The sequence below is a fragment of the Lynx rufus genome, unplaced genomic scaffold (genome assembly GCF_022079265.1).
Source record: "Lynx rufus isolate CCGP_SWC_20201006 ecotype Redwood Valley unplaced genomic scaffold, mLynRuf1.p SCAF_1, whole genome shotgun sequence".
Lineage (NCBI taxonomy): Eukaryota > Metazoa > Chordata > Mammalia > Carnivora > Felidae > Lynx > Lynx rufus.
The window spans coordinates 15728917-15744273 of record NW_025814823.1 but is presented as its reverse complement, the minus strand read 5'-3'; the positions used below and the strand labels follow the sequence as shown (position 1 = coordinate 15744273).

General features: G+C 35.8%; 1 protein-coding gene across 15 annotated transcripts in view; it reads left to right on the top strand.

Moving 5' to 3' along the window:
* The window catches only part of SUPT20H (SPT20 homolog, SAGA complex component), a 43923-nt gene that overhangs the window by 8953 nt on the left and 19613 nt on the right, over positions 1–15357 (top strand). For 10 of the 15 annotated variants that reach the window (XM_047078910.1, XM_047078958.1, XM_047078947.1 and 7 more), the window contains 8 exons: positions 1190–1319; positions 2301–2404; positions 5574–5690; positions 6367–6420; positions 9750–9889; positions 11608–11764; positions 11856–11912; positions 15132–15203. In XM_047078910.1, coding sequence (XP_046934866.1) covers positions 1190–1319; positions 2301–2404; positions 5574–5690; positions 6367–6420; positions 9750–9889; positions 11608–11764; positions 11856–11912; positions 15132–15203 — 831 coding nt within the window. The remainder of the gene's footprint in view (positions 1–1189; positions 1320–2300; positions 2405–5573; positions 5691–6366; positions 6421–9749; positions 9890–11607; positions 11765–11855; positions 11913–15131; positions 15204–15357) is intronic. The other 5 variants (XM_047079014.1, XM_047079000.1, XM_047078983.1 and 2 more) reach the window with 2 other exon arrangements.

The window sequence follows — 15357 nt, the reverse complement described above, 5'->3', positions numbered from 1 at the left end:
CCAATTTGTCAATAAACTTCATATATAAAAAAAAAAAAATTTTAGTCTCTCTACTAGTTTTTTGAAGTAAATGTTGATTTGCTTTTTTTTTTTTTTTTTAATTTTCGAAATGCTGGATTTTTTGTTTCCTGGTCACAATAAATCAGTTTTTCATTTCTCTGTGCATAAAACTGTATGTGTACATGTTTAATATAAAATATAGAAATAGTTAGGTTTGTTTTTTGAGATTCTGCAGAAATACTCTATTGATTCAATTTTTTATAAATAAGATGTGATGAAGTGAATTCTTATATCTATGTGGGTTTCATTTTAAATCATAGGCATTTGTAAAATAATGAATTTTTAGGTATGTGTATTATATTTTCTGATGGTTTTTGGTTTTTTTTATTAACAAAATAGTTTCTAAGGAGCTGTTAAATTGAATTTGTCGGAAATTGCTTAAATTCCTAATTTCCTCTTCTTTTTAAAAATTTTTTAACGTTTATTTTTGAGAGAGAGAAAGTGGGAGAGGGGCAAAGGGAGAGGGAGGCAAAGGATTCAAAGCAGAGGGATGTCCCTTGCAGAGGATATCTCTGCGCTGACAGCAGAGAGCCTGATGTGGGACTCAAATTCAAGAACTGTGAGATCATGACCTGAACTGGTGTTGGATACTTAACCCACTGAGCCACCCAGCACCCCAGTTTTCTTATTTCCTCTTACAAGCTAAGTGTCTTCAAGCCTAACATTACAACTGACTAGAGCTGTTGATTTGTTTAGATCTAATTATGCCAGAAAACGTGTTAAGAAGTAGATACCTATAATAGTACAACTGAAGATAAAACCCCAAATTCTTTATTTATTTTTGTGTAGACTTAAATTTAAAAGAAACTAATTATATGGCATCTGTGTTTTATATGTTTGCATTTAATGGTTTTACTCTTCACTTAAATATTTTTGTTATATTCTATTTATGTACTCAAAGATACATATTTCATATATAGACTTTTTTCTTTGTTGTATGAACTAATTTCTATAAAATGTAATCAAAATTAAGTTTATGTAAATGTTCTGTATTTGGTAGCTGTAGTATTTGTGCATTTTCCTCATATGTGGAAGGAGCACCAAAAGATAATTGATCTAATTTTGTTAAAATAGCATTTTTGTTAGGGTTATGCCTGATTATTTTCATGAGCTCTGCCTCTTTTTAAAGCAGAAATTAAGAAGAAATGTGAATCTGTTAGAGAAGCTTGTTATGCAAGAGACATTATCCTGTTTAGTGGTCAACCTATACCCAGGAAATGAAGGATATTCTCTGATGCTCAGGGGAAAAAATGGATCAGGTAAGAACCTCTAAAGAGCTACAGCCACAGATATCCCTCTGCAAGGCAGGGTGTGCTGTCTTCTAGAAGTAGAAGTGGTCTGTCCTTCAGGTCATTGATGACTTGATAAAAGAACCCTTTGAGTCCAAATTTTCCTCTTTACTATGTTTTGTTAGAAATTATCTCTAAGATGATTAGCCTTCATGAATATGCATTTGTAAAGAATTCTAATTGAGGTAGGTCTTTGAAGTTAAATTGTAGAAGACCCAACCTTTAAATAATTGTCACAATTTTCTATTTCTATTTATACTTTAAGATAGCATAAGGTGTTTTATGTTTTTCTTCTGTATTTTGACTGTACTGAGTCTGAAACCTTCAAAATTAAGCAGATTCACTGCCTTTTGAATAGTTTTTCATATTTACATTTCTATTAATGTAAACTTGAAAATAGAGTTTTGGAATATAAGCACTCTTAGATTTCACTAAAGACATCTTAGAAATGTGTTATGGTGATGATGATGTGGGTTCTACAAGGAAATCACCTATTTAAGAATTTCTTCTTCTGTTGATAATGTATTGTAAAATGTAACAGCCAGAGAATTTTGTTCTGTAAGTGACCATTTTTCATATGAGGTACCAAATTATCACTCTTATTTTCAGATTAGATTAAGTTGTTTTAAAGGGAATTTTCAGTTACCAGCATTGGAATTTTATCATATTCTCATTTTTGCACTGCTGGCTGTGGTTTGCATTATGTTGTTATGCCAGATTCTTTTTCACATGTGTTGGAGGTTTTCTCCTTTCTGGCCTAAAATTGTATACAGTTTACCAAGTCTTATAGCAGTATGTGAAGTGATTTATTTGTAAGACAAATAAAGAAGGACTTTAGAAGAGCCTTTTGGATTTATTTGCTTTATTTTTTTATGAAAACTCATTTAAATTATGCACCTAAGCTTTATGGTGAGCCTGATATTTTCAGAAACTTTATGTTTTAAAATTAAGATTCTGAGACCATTCGACTGCCTTATGAAGAAGGGGAATTGCTTGAATACTTGGATGCAGAAGAATTACCTCCAATTTTGGTTGATCTCCTAGAAAAATCTCAGGTACAAATTTGTCTCTTTAAAATTTCATTAGGGTCGCCTGGGTAGCTCAGTCAGTTAACTGTCCGGCTTTGCCTCATGTCATGATCTCATGGCTTGTGAGTTTGAGCCCTGCATTGGGCTCTGTGCTGACAGCTCAGAGCCTGGAGCCTGCTTCAGATCCTGTGTCTCCCTCTCTCTCTGCCTCTCCCTCTGCTCACACTCTCTCTCTCAAAAATAAACAATAAAAAAAAATCTTTTTTAAATGTCGTTAGATTTGTCATCTCTGTGGTGTTTGTTATAAATGACATTTATATTTAAATGATATTAAATTCTCAATGGTATTTGGAATAGGAAGTGAGACATTGTATGTAATTAGGTGGTAACCATTTTATTGTGGGATACTTACCCTTAGGCTGTACTGAAATGTATAGATTTAGTTGATTCTTCTAAAATTCCTTTAATAATTTGCTCATTTGTTAGAAATTTCTCTATACCTACAACAAGGATTATGGGAGAAACTCCTGACTTTGGCTTCACTCCAGCGATACTGTATACTTAGGAAAAAAAGGCCATCTGATGGGAACTTGCATTTTCTTCTACCCCTAGTCATCTAGAGGTCTGTCCACACTTTCTGCCTGCTTTTCTGTTAAAATGGATGAAAAGTATTCTGTTCTTAAGAAATCCCCTCTACTTGTATTCTGGATCCTCCTTCTCAAGGACTTGTGACTATAACCTCTCCTTCTATCATCTCTTTACTTCTTTCTACTAGATGAAAAATACAAGTATGTTTTACTGTATCTCAACTTAAAAAAATAATCCTCCCTTGACCCCGTGTCCTTCTTCAGCTAGTGTTGTACAATTCTGCTTTTCTTGATGGCAAAGCTACTCACAAAGTTGTCTGTAATCATACTGTCTTTTTTTCTCACATCCCGTTATTTTCTCTACCCACCGCTTTCAGCATTATAACATCACCATTCTACAGAGGCAGTTTTGTCAAGGTTACCAGTGATCTCCATGGCACAGAATCAGTTGGTCACTTTTCTGTTCTCATCTTTAATTGGTCTCAACAAAATACAGTGCAAATGAACTTTCCTCCTTGAAACACCCTTCTTTTGGCTTCTGAGACATCTCATTCTGGTTTTCCTCTTCTCTCTGTTCCTTCAGTCTTCTTTACTGTCTTCCCTCTTCCACTCCTAAATGTGTGCAGGTCAGAGTTCATTCCTAGGCCCTCTATTCTTTAGTAACACCGTCTCTGGATGATCTCAGCCAGTGTCAGGAGTTGAAAAATGACATCTAGGGGTGCCTGAGTGGCTCAGTGGGTTGGGCATCTGACTTTGGCTTGGGTCATGGTTTCATGGTTCGTGAGCGATCCCCGGGTTTAGCTCTGTGCTGACAGCTCAACCTGGAGCCTGCTTCGGATTCTGTGTCTCCCTCTTTCTCTGCCTCTCCCCCGCTGACACTATGTCTCTGTTTCTCAAAAATAAATAAACATTAAAAAATTTTTTTTTATTAAATAAAATAAAAGTGACATTTTATCTCTTGCTTATATCTTCAGGACTATTCCTTCAAGCTCCAAACTTCTGTTTACTAGAATATGTATTAGGTTCCTCAAACTTAAAATGACAAAAACAGAACTTTTGATTTTGCCTTCCAAAACAGTTCTTGTCCTTCTAATCTCAGACTCTGCTCTGACCTTTTACGTTCAGTCCAACAGTAAATGTCAGCTGTACCTTCAAAATATGTATGGTCATGACCTGCTATAGTTACCTTGCTGAGCTTTTTGCTTTCATTCTGGAACCCCAGAAATCAGTTCTCCGCAGACAACTAGATTCAGCTTATAAAACAAACAATAGGAAAAAAAAGTTCCCAGGCTTCAAATTCTTCAGTGTCTTCTCACTGTATAAAACCTCTATCTTCTTGTCTTCATCTCCTGATTCTCATCCCAGTCTTTATACTCCAGCCATGCATTGTTCTTTACGTACTAAAACATACCAGGTATATTCCTACCTTAAGGCCTGTCATCTGCTATTCCTTCTGTCTGGAATGATCTGTGCCAGATGTCCAGTCCTTTGTTGTGATTCAGGCCTAAGCTAAAAAGTCACTCCTGGGGCGCCTGGGTGGCGCAGTCGGTTAAGCGTCCGACTTCAGCCAGGTCACGATCTCGCGGTCCGTGAGTTTGAGCCCCGCGTCGGGCTCTGGGCTGATGGCTCAGAGCCTGGAGCCTGTTTCCGATTCTGTGTCTCCCTCTCTCTCTGCCCCTCCCCCGTTCATGCTCTGTCTCTCTCTGTCCAAAAAATAAATGTTGAAAAAAAAAAAATTAAAAAAAAAAAGTCACTCCTTCTGAGAGGTTTCTTTCTGAGCACACAATCTATGTTAGCTCCTCCCTATTTTATTTCCTTTTTAGCATTCATCACTAAGATTATCTTGTTTATTTCTGTACATGCTTATTGCCTGTCTTCCCACACTAAGAGCAAATGTTGTCCCACCACCCGTATATCTGTGAAGCTTCTTTAGTGCCTGGCCTATAGTTCACGTTGTCATGGACATAATAATGACTCATAGCATAGAAAGTCACAGACTCCAGTAAAAGTTCTGAAAGCGTGAAAAAACATAACACTTTCTATAAATGACTAATGTAGATTGTAATTAGCAAGACTTGAATTATAAAAGTCCTTACTTTTGGACTTACAAAAGGATTGGAAAACAGACAATATTTGAATTTATAGTTCACTTTCTTCCTTTTATTAATAAAGACTCCTATTTCTGGATATCTTAGAGCGAATAGAAGTTTCATCTAGAAGCTGAAACTGGCAGGGTTGATTGACACTTGATAACAAAAGACAAACTTGGTAACAATGACAGAGTTAGCAAAGTATAACAGCCAGTGAGCGTCAAGAATAGCATTTCCAGTGATTTGTAATATTAATAGTATATAAATGTCAAAACCCAATCTATAACCAAGAAACCATTAAACAATTTGAAACTGCTTGTTGAGTCATAATGATGAACATAAAATAATTCCTTGGAAAAGTCTATATAATGGTAAATCCATCAAGGAAGTCCACTTTAGAGTATGTGAGTGGCTAGAAGTATTGCATAAGCATGTAAAGAACTCTAAACATTCAATATAAGCAGACTTCTGTAGGCTTTTGAAAAATGAGATTTACTTAAATATTTTCACTCAAAACAGGTTAATATTTTTCATTGTGGATGTGTCATAGCAGAAATACGTGACTACAGGCAGTCCAGTAATATGAAATCTCCTGGTTACCAAAGTAGGCATATTCTCTTACGTCCAACAATGCAGGTAAGGAATGTTTAACTATTTTAGGAGTGCCTGGCTGACTCAGTCAGTGGAATGTGTGAGACTTGATCTTGGGGTTCCAAATGTGAGCCCCCATATTGGATATAGAAATTAGTTAAAATCTTTGGGGGCGCCTGGGTGGCTCAGTCGGTTAAGCGGCCGACTTCAGCTCAGGTCATGATTTCGCGGTCCGTGAGTTCGAGCCCCGCGTCAGGCTCTGTGCTGACAGCTCAGAGCCTGGAGCCTATTTCGGATTCTGTGTCTCCCTCTCTCTGACCCTCCCCTGTTCATGCTCTGTCTCTCTCTCTCTCAAAAATAAATAAATGTTAAAAAATAAATAAATAAATAAATAAAAATAAAATCTTTGAAGTGCACCTGGGTGGCTTGGTCAGTTGAGCATCCAACTTTGGCTCAGGTCCCCAGTCTCTGCAGTTGTGAGTTCGAGCCCCACATTGGGCTCACTGGTATCAGCACAGGACCTGCTTTGGATCCTCTGTTACCCACTTCGTCTGCCCCTCCCTCACTCGCACTCTCTCAAAAATAAACATTTAAAAAAATGTTTTTAATAAAATAAAATCTTTAAAAAGAAAAATGTATTTTCGATTTTATTTGGAGTTTTATTAAGTATCTTCATATGTTTGTACATTAATGTGTTTTTTAAAACTCTTATTTCCTTTAGACTTTAATCTGTGATGTGCATTCAATAACAAGTGATAACCATAAATGGACCCAGGTTAGTTGTTTTTTAATTCCAAACAGGGAAAATACAGGATGGAATAATACTTAACAAGAAGTAAAGCGAAAAATATTTTATTTGTAATTTTATTCATGAGTAAATTTTGGGATTCTTTAATGAGCTTTAGAAATCAGGGGTCTGTTGGGGTGCCTGGGTGGCTCAGCTGGTTAAGCATCCGACTCTTGACTTTGGCTCAAGTCATGATCCCACACTATGTGGGTTTAAGCCCTATATCTGGCTCTGTGCTGACAGCATGAAGCCTGCTTGGGATTCTGTCTCCCTCTCTCTCTCTGCCCTCCCCTGCTTGCTCTCTTATCTTTCAAAAAAATAAACTAAAAAAAAAAAAAAGAAATCAAGGGTCTCATCATCCATGCAGTAATCCTTCAAAGAACTAAGCAGTTCAATCCCATTTGCTTTAGGACCATGATGAAATAGGGTCAGGCTGACCTGAGCTGCCCAATATGTGAAATTCAGTTTTTTATGCCCTCTCAAACAGAAGAAAAAAAATTCTTTTATACCATGGATTCAAGTGGATTCTGATTTTCCATAATCTAGGATTCTAAAGCGAGCTTACCCTGTCTTTGCCATTTGTACCAGTTGCAGCACTGGGGGAACTCTATTACCCTTGAGAATAGCCAGTAACTCTCCAGTGCTCACTCAGTATATATGAGGTGCTAACTCAATAGTGTTCGCTTATTTCTTTGCTGCTATGGAGAGGAATAGTTACTAAACCAAAGAAAATATCAATAATGAAAATTATCTGCAAAATACGGTTATGAGTTGTCAGTAACTGTCAAGTGTGTTTTAATTTGGGCTATAATCTTTACAGGGTTAAAAGCTATTGAAAGAATATTCAAAACAATTAAAATCATTGGCCACCATCAGATGTTGCTAGGGTATCAGTTTCTTTTTTTTTTTTTTTTTTAACGTTTCATTTATTTTTGAGACAGGGAGAGACAGAGCATGAACAGGGGAGGGTCAGAGAGAGGGAGACACAGAATCTGAAACAGGCTCCAGGCTCTGAGCTGTCAGCACAGAGCCCGACGCGGGGCTCGAACTCACGGACCGCGAGATCATGACCTGAGCCAAAGTCGGCCACTTAACCGACTGAGCCACCCAGGCGCCCCAAGGGTATCAGTTTCTTATTCTGAAGATGAATAAAGGGAAAGTCTGTAGTATTTTACTCTGCTTTTCTTGTATGAACTGTATGTTAGGTGGCCAAAGAATAACTAAGATTAGAAAGTTCTTTAGGAAAATTAGATCTTAAAAGTTTTCACAAGAAAAAAAAAAATTTGTAGCTGTGGGTAATGAAACCTGTTAACTAGACTTAGGGTGGTGATCATTTTTCAGTGTACAGGAGTATCAAATTACTTGTGCTCCTGGAAATATGTTCTATGTCCGTTACACCTCAACAGAAAAGAGAGAGAACAGACAGAATTATCCTGGTAAAGAGTAAATGTTAGTAGGGGAGATCGCCTATAGGTAGATGCATAGTTCCTGTCTTGGAAAAATAACCACCTGCGCACTCTGCGCGAAAGTTTATTTTCTTAATTTGCTTTCTTATAAACATGAGTTTAGAGTTAACTTTTGAGAATATAATACATTCAGATATGCTTCAATAATGATCTATTTAAGTGGGTTCCAGTAAGAATCAGGAAGTATAGAAGATAATTTAGCATTAACATTTCTGAATTAACATTTCTGATATTGGTGAAAAATTTTAATTTTTTTGCATGAGGTGCATATAAATGGTGCTTTTGTAATTAAGGATTCCAAATAGAAATTTCTACTTGTGATTTCACATATTATAGATATTATTGATATCTCAACTGTTAGATGTTGGCGTAGGCTCCATAGCATTCCTGCTTGATGGGTAATCTTAACCACGATTGAAAGGTTGACACTCCCAACTACGTAGCACATATACAGACTCAATAGAGAAAGGAAAAAAAAGAGTTCCTGCTAATAGATACAGAAGAAATAAATGATGGACTTTTTAAAATATCAATTTGGAAGTCTTAATCTAGACAGGTGTAACTCTTAGGTATAAAAGCCATTAGATTATAGGTTCATGGGAAATTTTATAATGCAGAGATCTGACTGACCCCATTGGTGTAAAAATGGGACAGTCATTGTGTTTCTCCTGGTGTGATGCAAGAGAAAGTATATAACAATACCAATAAAGAATTCTTGTCTAAAAAAACAGAACCAGAATTAAATTCAGCTTCTAGATCTAACAGTGTATGGAATTGGGGAAATAAGAGAAACTTAAGTGACACAGTGTGGAGATAGTCAGCCAGGAAGTAATTGGGTCAAATCCAACAAATCAATTACATGAGAAAAGGGAAAAACATGGGAGAAGAAGTGATCATTACAGAACAAAGTAAGATGTTTAAAAGATAAAAACCCAATACAAAGTGTAGAGTTTGAGTTCAAATTCAAACAAATCAACTAAAAATACACTCTTGAGGTAATGGGACATTTAAATCCAGACTGGATGTTAGAGGTCCATATCAGTTAGCAATGCATGCTGAAGTATTTTGAGATGAAACAATACAACATCAAAGATGTATTTTAAATTACTCCAGCAAAAGAAAAGCATAAGAAGTTAAGGGGCGGTTGTTAAATGAAATTGAGTGTTGGTACATGGATGTCACTACACTTCTCCTTTTGTGTACATTTGAAAATATCCATAATAAGTTGAACTGTTGAAAGAAGCAGTGTTTCTTTTTTTGCAAAAATCCTTATTCAGCAGTAATATTAATTGACTCATTTGACTGTAAAATACTTAGTTGTTGCTGTTAAAACATTTCACTGATTAAGTCAAAAAAAAGAAAAAAAACAGTAAATAAAACCTGTAGAGCACCTGTATACATTTTGGAATTGGGAATATAGAGTTTACACAGTATTAGTGTAATCATTTTTATTCTTGTAATGAAGTTAAGCTGAGTATTGAATAGGATGGTTATTAAAAATTCTATGATTCATCGTGATCTTGTAAGCTTTGTGGGAGCAGATGATTTTATCTGTTCACTATTTGATCCTCAACTCTTAGAACAGAGGCTAACACATAGTAGGTGCTCAGTAAATACTTATTGAATCAGTGAATAGGCATTCTTACAACTTGACCATTTTGTAAACTACAAATTACTGAATTTCCATTAATAATTTCATTATGCTGTCAAGTTTCTGAAGTCTGCAAAGTTGTGACGTGAAATACTGTGTTTTATGGTAGTACATATAGTTCCAAGGAATATTTCTAGATTAAGAAATATGTATGATTTGAAAAACTTAAATCTGGTACTGACATATGTTATACATTTTAGGAAGATAAACTCTTGCTTGAGAGCCAACTGATTCTAGCTACAGCTGAACCACTGTGTCTTGATCCTTCTATAGCAGTAACCTGTACTGCAAATAGACTGCTTTATAACAAGCAAAAGATGAACACGCGCCCCATGAAACGGTAATTGCCTTTTTGTAGATGAGTAAACCAAAAGATGCTCCTAGACAATTAGCTTTAAATTTTGCTATTTATGGGGGCACCTGGGTGGCTCAGTCAATTAAGTGTTCAACTTCGATTCAGGTCATAATCTCGTGGCTCGTGGGTTTGAGCCCTGTGTTGGGCTCTGTGCTGACAGCTCACACCTTAGCCTGCTTCGGATTCTGTGTGTGTCTCTGTCTCTGCTCCTCCCCCATTCACACCCTGTCTCTCTCTCTCTCTCTCTCCTTCAAAAATAAACAAACATTAAAATAAATACATTAATTAAAAAAAATAAAATTTGCTGTTTATGGTATCTTTTCTCTCTAAAGTATATATATAAGTACTGTGACTTTTTTTTAAATAGGATTTTTATGGCCTTAAGTTACATTTTTTGTGCATTACTGTTTTTAACTGCTGTCTGCTTTATATGGGAGTGATGCATTCTCTGCATTTTGTGAAAGGACATGCTTCCTGTAAGTTTAGAGTCTTTACCAAAAACAGGCTGAGAAGACACAAGTATAAACAGAATAATTTCTTTATTACTAATTACCAGTAACCTGTTTGTTTTGTTAATATTGCTTTTAAAGAAACAATTCATAATTTATTTTTGATATCTGATAAAATACCAGTTTGTGATTAAATACCTTTTTATAACGTGGTAATTTGTTCTTTACATGTTTTAGCTATCTTTTCTACTTAAAAAAAGAATGCATATTAACTTGGATCACAGTTATAATTGGTCCATCATTAGGTACTCTTAACAATTGTTTGAGTTGCCCATTTTGGGTCATCTTAAGAGTTCAAAAACATACCCATTTTCTAAACTCCTTAGTTTACTACGTAAACAATATATGCTAAGGAAAAGGTACAGTTTCAGAAATAGTAAAATAAGTCTATATAAGATCTGTAAGCAGTTCTCTAAAGTCTCCTTGTATCTTCACATCTCCATGCCCCACTACCAAATTTTAAAGTCGGCATTATCTTGACTTCTGTAGTAAATTTCTATTTGATCTTCCTGTTACCACCTTTGCTCCCTTTTGGTCCGTTTGCCACATAAGCAAATTGGAATAATCTTTTAAAAACTTCAAAGCAGATTATGCCACCACTTGCTTAAATTTCCATAAAAGCGTCCCATTGTACTTCACATTAAATCTAAACACATTACCATTGATCTGCAAGACCCCTGCTTCACTCTCTGACCTCATCTATTATGTGTACCCTCATGCTCTAATCATACCTATTTCTGTTTTTAAAACAAAGTAAGTTTTTAATATATATTTTTTTAATTTTTCTCTCTTTCAAATACTCATTCCCTGACCTTACCGTATCTGGTTCTTTCTTGCCATTTATGTCTCAGCTCACACATCATTTCTTCAAAGAGTCTAGTCCTTCCTTTCTCTTACCTGCTGCTGCGCTCTCTATCACTGACTCACTGCAGTATCCCGTCTTCTTTTTTTTCTTTTTTTTTCCCCCCTCCTGACCAATGCTCTCTGAAATTATCTGTTTAATTGTGAATGTCTTTTTCCTCTGGACTATCAGCTCCATGGTAGCAGGAATTTTGTCTTGTTCATTTTTATTTTGCCAGTGCCTGGGACTCTGTTTGATAAGTGATAGTGGTGATTTAATTATATTTTAATGCTTACTGATTTAAACCCAGATTTATTCTGAGTTTCTTTTATTTTCAACTCTTTATATTTCAGGTGTTTCAAGAGGTATTCCAGGTCGTCTCTGAATCGGCAGCAGGATCTCTCTCATTGTCCACCTCCGCCTCAGCTAAAATTACTTGATTTCTTACAAAAAAGGAAGGAAAGAAAAGCAGGTCAACATTATGACCTCAAGATTTCTAAAGCAGGAAATGTAAGTGTGTTTTTTAAATGAAGCTTATTATTTCAAAAACCTTGCTCATTTTGAATTTTTCAGCATTTTAATACTGTTTTTAATTTTTCAGTGTGTAGATATGTGGAAACGGAGTCCCTGTAATTTGGCCATACCTTCCGAAGTGGATGTAAGTCAGTTCATGAATTGCATTTATTTTCATACAAGATTCTTAAGTTTAATAGCAACTGATACTTTGGAAAAACAAAGACTCTTACTTGTTTTAAAAACAAAATAATGATTTTTTTAACCAATTGCTCGTTTTTAGAATATTTTAGAATATTTCACATTAACGTGTAAGAATGTAGCCCCTTAATACGTTCTGTGTATTGCTGTAGAAGGCCTGTGTTTAAAAACCAAAGAATTTTGAACCATGGGAAAAGTGCAATAATATGCATTTAATATGTCTTTTTTCATAATACTTCATTATAATTTCCTGATAATGCTCCTTTTCTCAAATTGGTTAAATTTAAAAATTAATATTGGAGAAGTGGTCAAATTAGGAACTTTAGATGGTGTTCTCTACTGATCCATAATAACCATGAACTATTAATGGTAAAAAACATGAAAAAGATCTTTTGATGACTGGTCTCATATTTTTCACTTTCCTATTTCTCCTGTGTTACTTTTTGTTATTCACTCAGTTTTACAATTGGTTAGTTATTTTATTTTTTTATTTTTTATTTTTATTTTTTTAATTGAATTTTATTTTTTAAACTTACATCCAAGTTAGCATATAGTGTAACAGTGATTTCAGGGGTAGATTCCTTAATGCCCCTTACCCATTTAGCCCATCCCCCCTCCCACAATCCCTCCAGTAATCCTGTGTTTGTTCTCTATATTTAAGAGTGTCTTATGTGTCATTCCTCTCCCTGTTTTTATATTTTGCTTCCTTTCCCTTGTGTTCATCTGTTCTGTGTCTTTAAAGTCCTCATATGAGTGAAGTCATATGATATTTGTCTTTCTCTAATATCGCTTAGCATAATACCCTCAGTTCCGTCCACATAGTTGCAAATGGCAAGATTTCATTTTTTTTTGTTTGCTGAGTAATACTCCATTGTGTATATATACCACATTTTCTTTATTCAGTCATCCATCGATGGACATTTGGGCTCTTTCCATAGTTTGACTATTGTTGATAGTGCTGTTATACACATTGGGGTGCATGTGTCCCTTCAAAACAGCATACCTGTATCCCTTGGATAAATACCTAGTAGTGCAATTGCTGGATTGTAGGGTAGTTCTATTTTTAATTTTTTGAAGAACCTCTATACTGTTTTCCAGAGTGGCTGCACCAGCTAGCATTCCCACCAACAATGCAAAAGAGATTCTCTTCACATCCTCGCCAACGTCTGTTGTTGTCTGAGTTGTTAATGTTAGACATTCTGACAGGTGTGAGGTGGTATCTCATTGTGGTTTTGATTTATATTTCCCTGATGGTGAGTGATGTTGAGCATTTTTTCATGTGTCAGTTGGCCATCTGGATGTCTTCTTTGGAGAAGTGTCTGTTCATGTCTTTTGCCCATTTCTTCACTGGATTATTTGTTTTTTGGGGGTTGAGTTTCATAAGTTCTTTATAGATTTTGGGTACTAACCCTTTATCTGATATGTCGTTTGCAAATATCTTCTCTCATTCCATCGGTTGCCTTGTAATTTTGCTCATTGTTTCCTTCACTGTGCAGAAGCTTTTTATTTTGATGAGGTCCCAGTAGTTCACTTTTGTTTTTGTTTCCCTTGCCTCCGGAGACGTGTTGAGTAAAAGTTGCTGCGGCCACGATGAAAGAGGTTTTTGCCTGCTTTCTCCTCAAGAATTCTGATGGCTTCTTGTCTTACATTTAGGTTTTTCATCCATTTTGAGTTTATTTTTGTGTACGGTGTAAGAAAGTGGTCCAGGTTCATTCTTCTGCATGTTGCTGTCCAGTTTTCCCAGCACCACTTGCTGAAGAGACTGTCTTTATTCCATTGGATATTCTTTCCTGCTTTGTCAAAGATTAGTTGGCCATGTGTTTGTGGGTCCATATCTGGGTTCTCTATTCTGTTCCATTGATCTGAATGTCTGTTCTTGGGTCAGTACCATACTCTCTTGATGATTACAGCTTCGTAATACAGTTTGAAGCCCAGGATTGTGATGCCTCCTGCTTTGGTTTGCTTTTTCAAGGTTGCTTTGGCTATTCAGGGTCTTTTCTGGTTCCACAATTGGTTAGTTATTTTAATAGGTGTTTATTTTTCTTCTGTATCCTTCATAGGCTGGCACATGTACTATTGTTATATTTTTTAGATTAGAAGAAAAATTTGTGGAAAACACAAAGCCAAAACCATCAGAATTGCACTATATACAACTCAAGGGAATAAGCCACGTTATTTTTTGATAACTTCTGTGTTTTCTGACGGAATGCTGCTTGAGAAGAGATGTTAGTGTAAATCCCAAAAGGTGGAATTTAGCTTTGAAGGGTAGATTGGATATCTAAAGCAGTGCTTCTCAAACTTTAATATACATCCTAGTTACCTGGCTTGCTTGTTAAAATGCAGATTTTAATTCAGCAGGTATGGGCTAGCGCCTGAGATGCTGCAGTTTTGCCAGGCTCCCAAGTTGCGTGATAACTGGGGTCCACAGCCTATTTTGAGTAACAAAACCCTAATACAAAGTTTTTCAGTCGGAATCCATCAGAAGACTCATCTAGAATACCAGTGAAATATAGATTTCAGGCTCCACTTCAGACTTTCCAGTGGAGTCAGGTCTTCAGGGGAAGGACATGGAAATCTGAAATTTTACCAAGTTCCCAGGGGAGTCTGATTTACTCTTAAGATCATGGTTGCCAGTAAAATGAGTATATTTGATTCACACAGACTGGTAGGAGATAATACAGAATATACGGTCATTATCTTACTAGAAAGTGGAAAAGGTTCACAAAAATCTTACCAACTTTAATACATAACTTCCCTAGTCTTCCTCCAGTGTTGTCCCCACTGTTACATGACAACTTCTGTTTCCTTCAAGTCCAGCAAAGGAAAAGATCCTGGTCCTGATCTCTCTGACGTTCCAACTTTGCTAAAGGATGACTGTGATACCAATTTATGGAATAAAAAGAAGAGGCACTGTCCAAAAAAGCAGCTGTGTTTGTTACACCTATTTAATGACAAAAGAGATTCTGATTTTGTTTTGTTTTTAAAACCAGTTGGTCAAGCTTAACGAATCAGGAGAGTTTTGAACCAAGTATAAATAGTTGGTGATATTAGCGAGTCAGGAATTTTTGTGCTTGAAATTATATTGTTGAGTTACTTAGGTTTTTCTCTTTTCGTCACAATACTGATTCCATTACATCTGCTGTCTATCGATTTGATTGTTTAGGTGGAGAAATACGCTAAAGTGGAAAAGTCCATCAAATCTGATGACTCACAACCAACAGTCTGGCCAGCCCATGTAAGTAATCACTACAGCAGTCTCCTTTCTAATAAAGCAGTTTCTAATCTGGGATCTGAATTTATTAAACATGAAGTGCCCAGGATTTTTTTTTTTTTAATTTAAAGGACGTATTGGGGGTTTAGTGAATTAAAGGAAAAAACAGGTGTTTTGT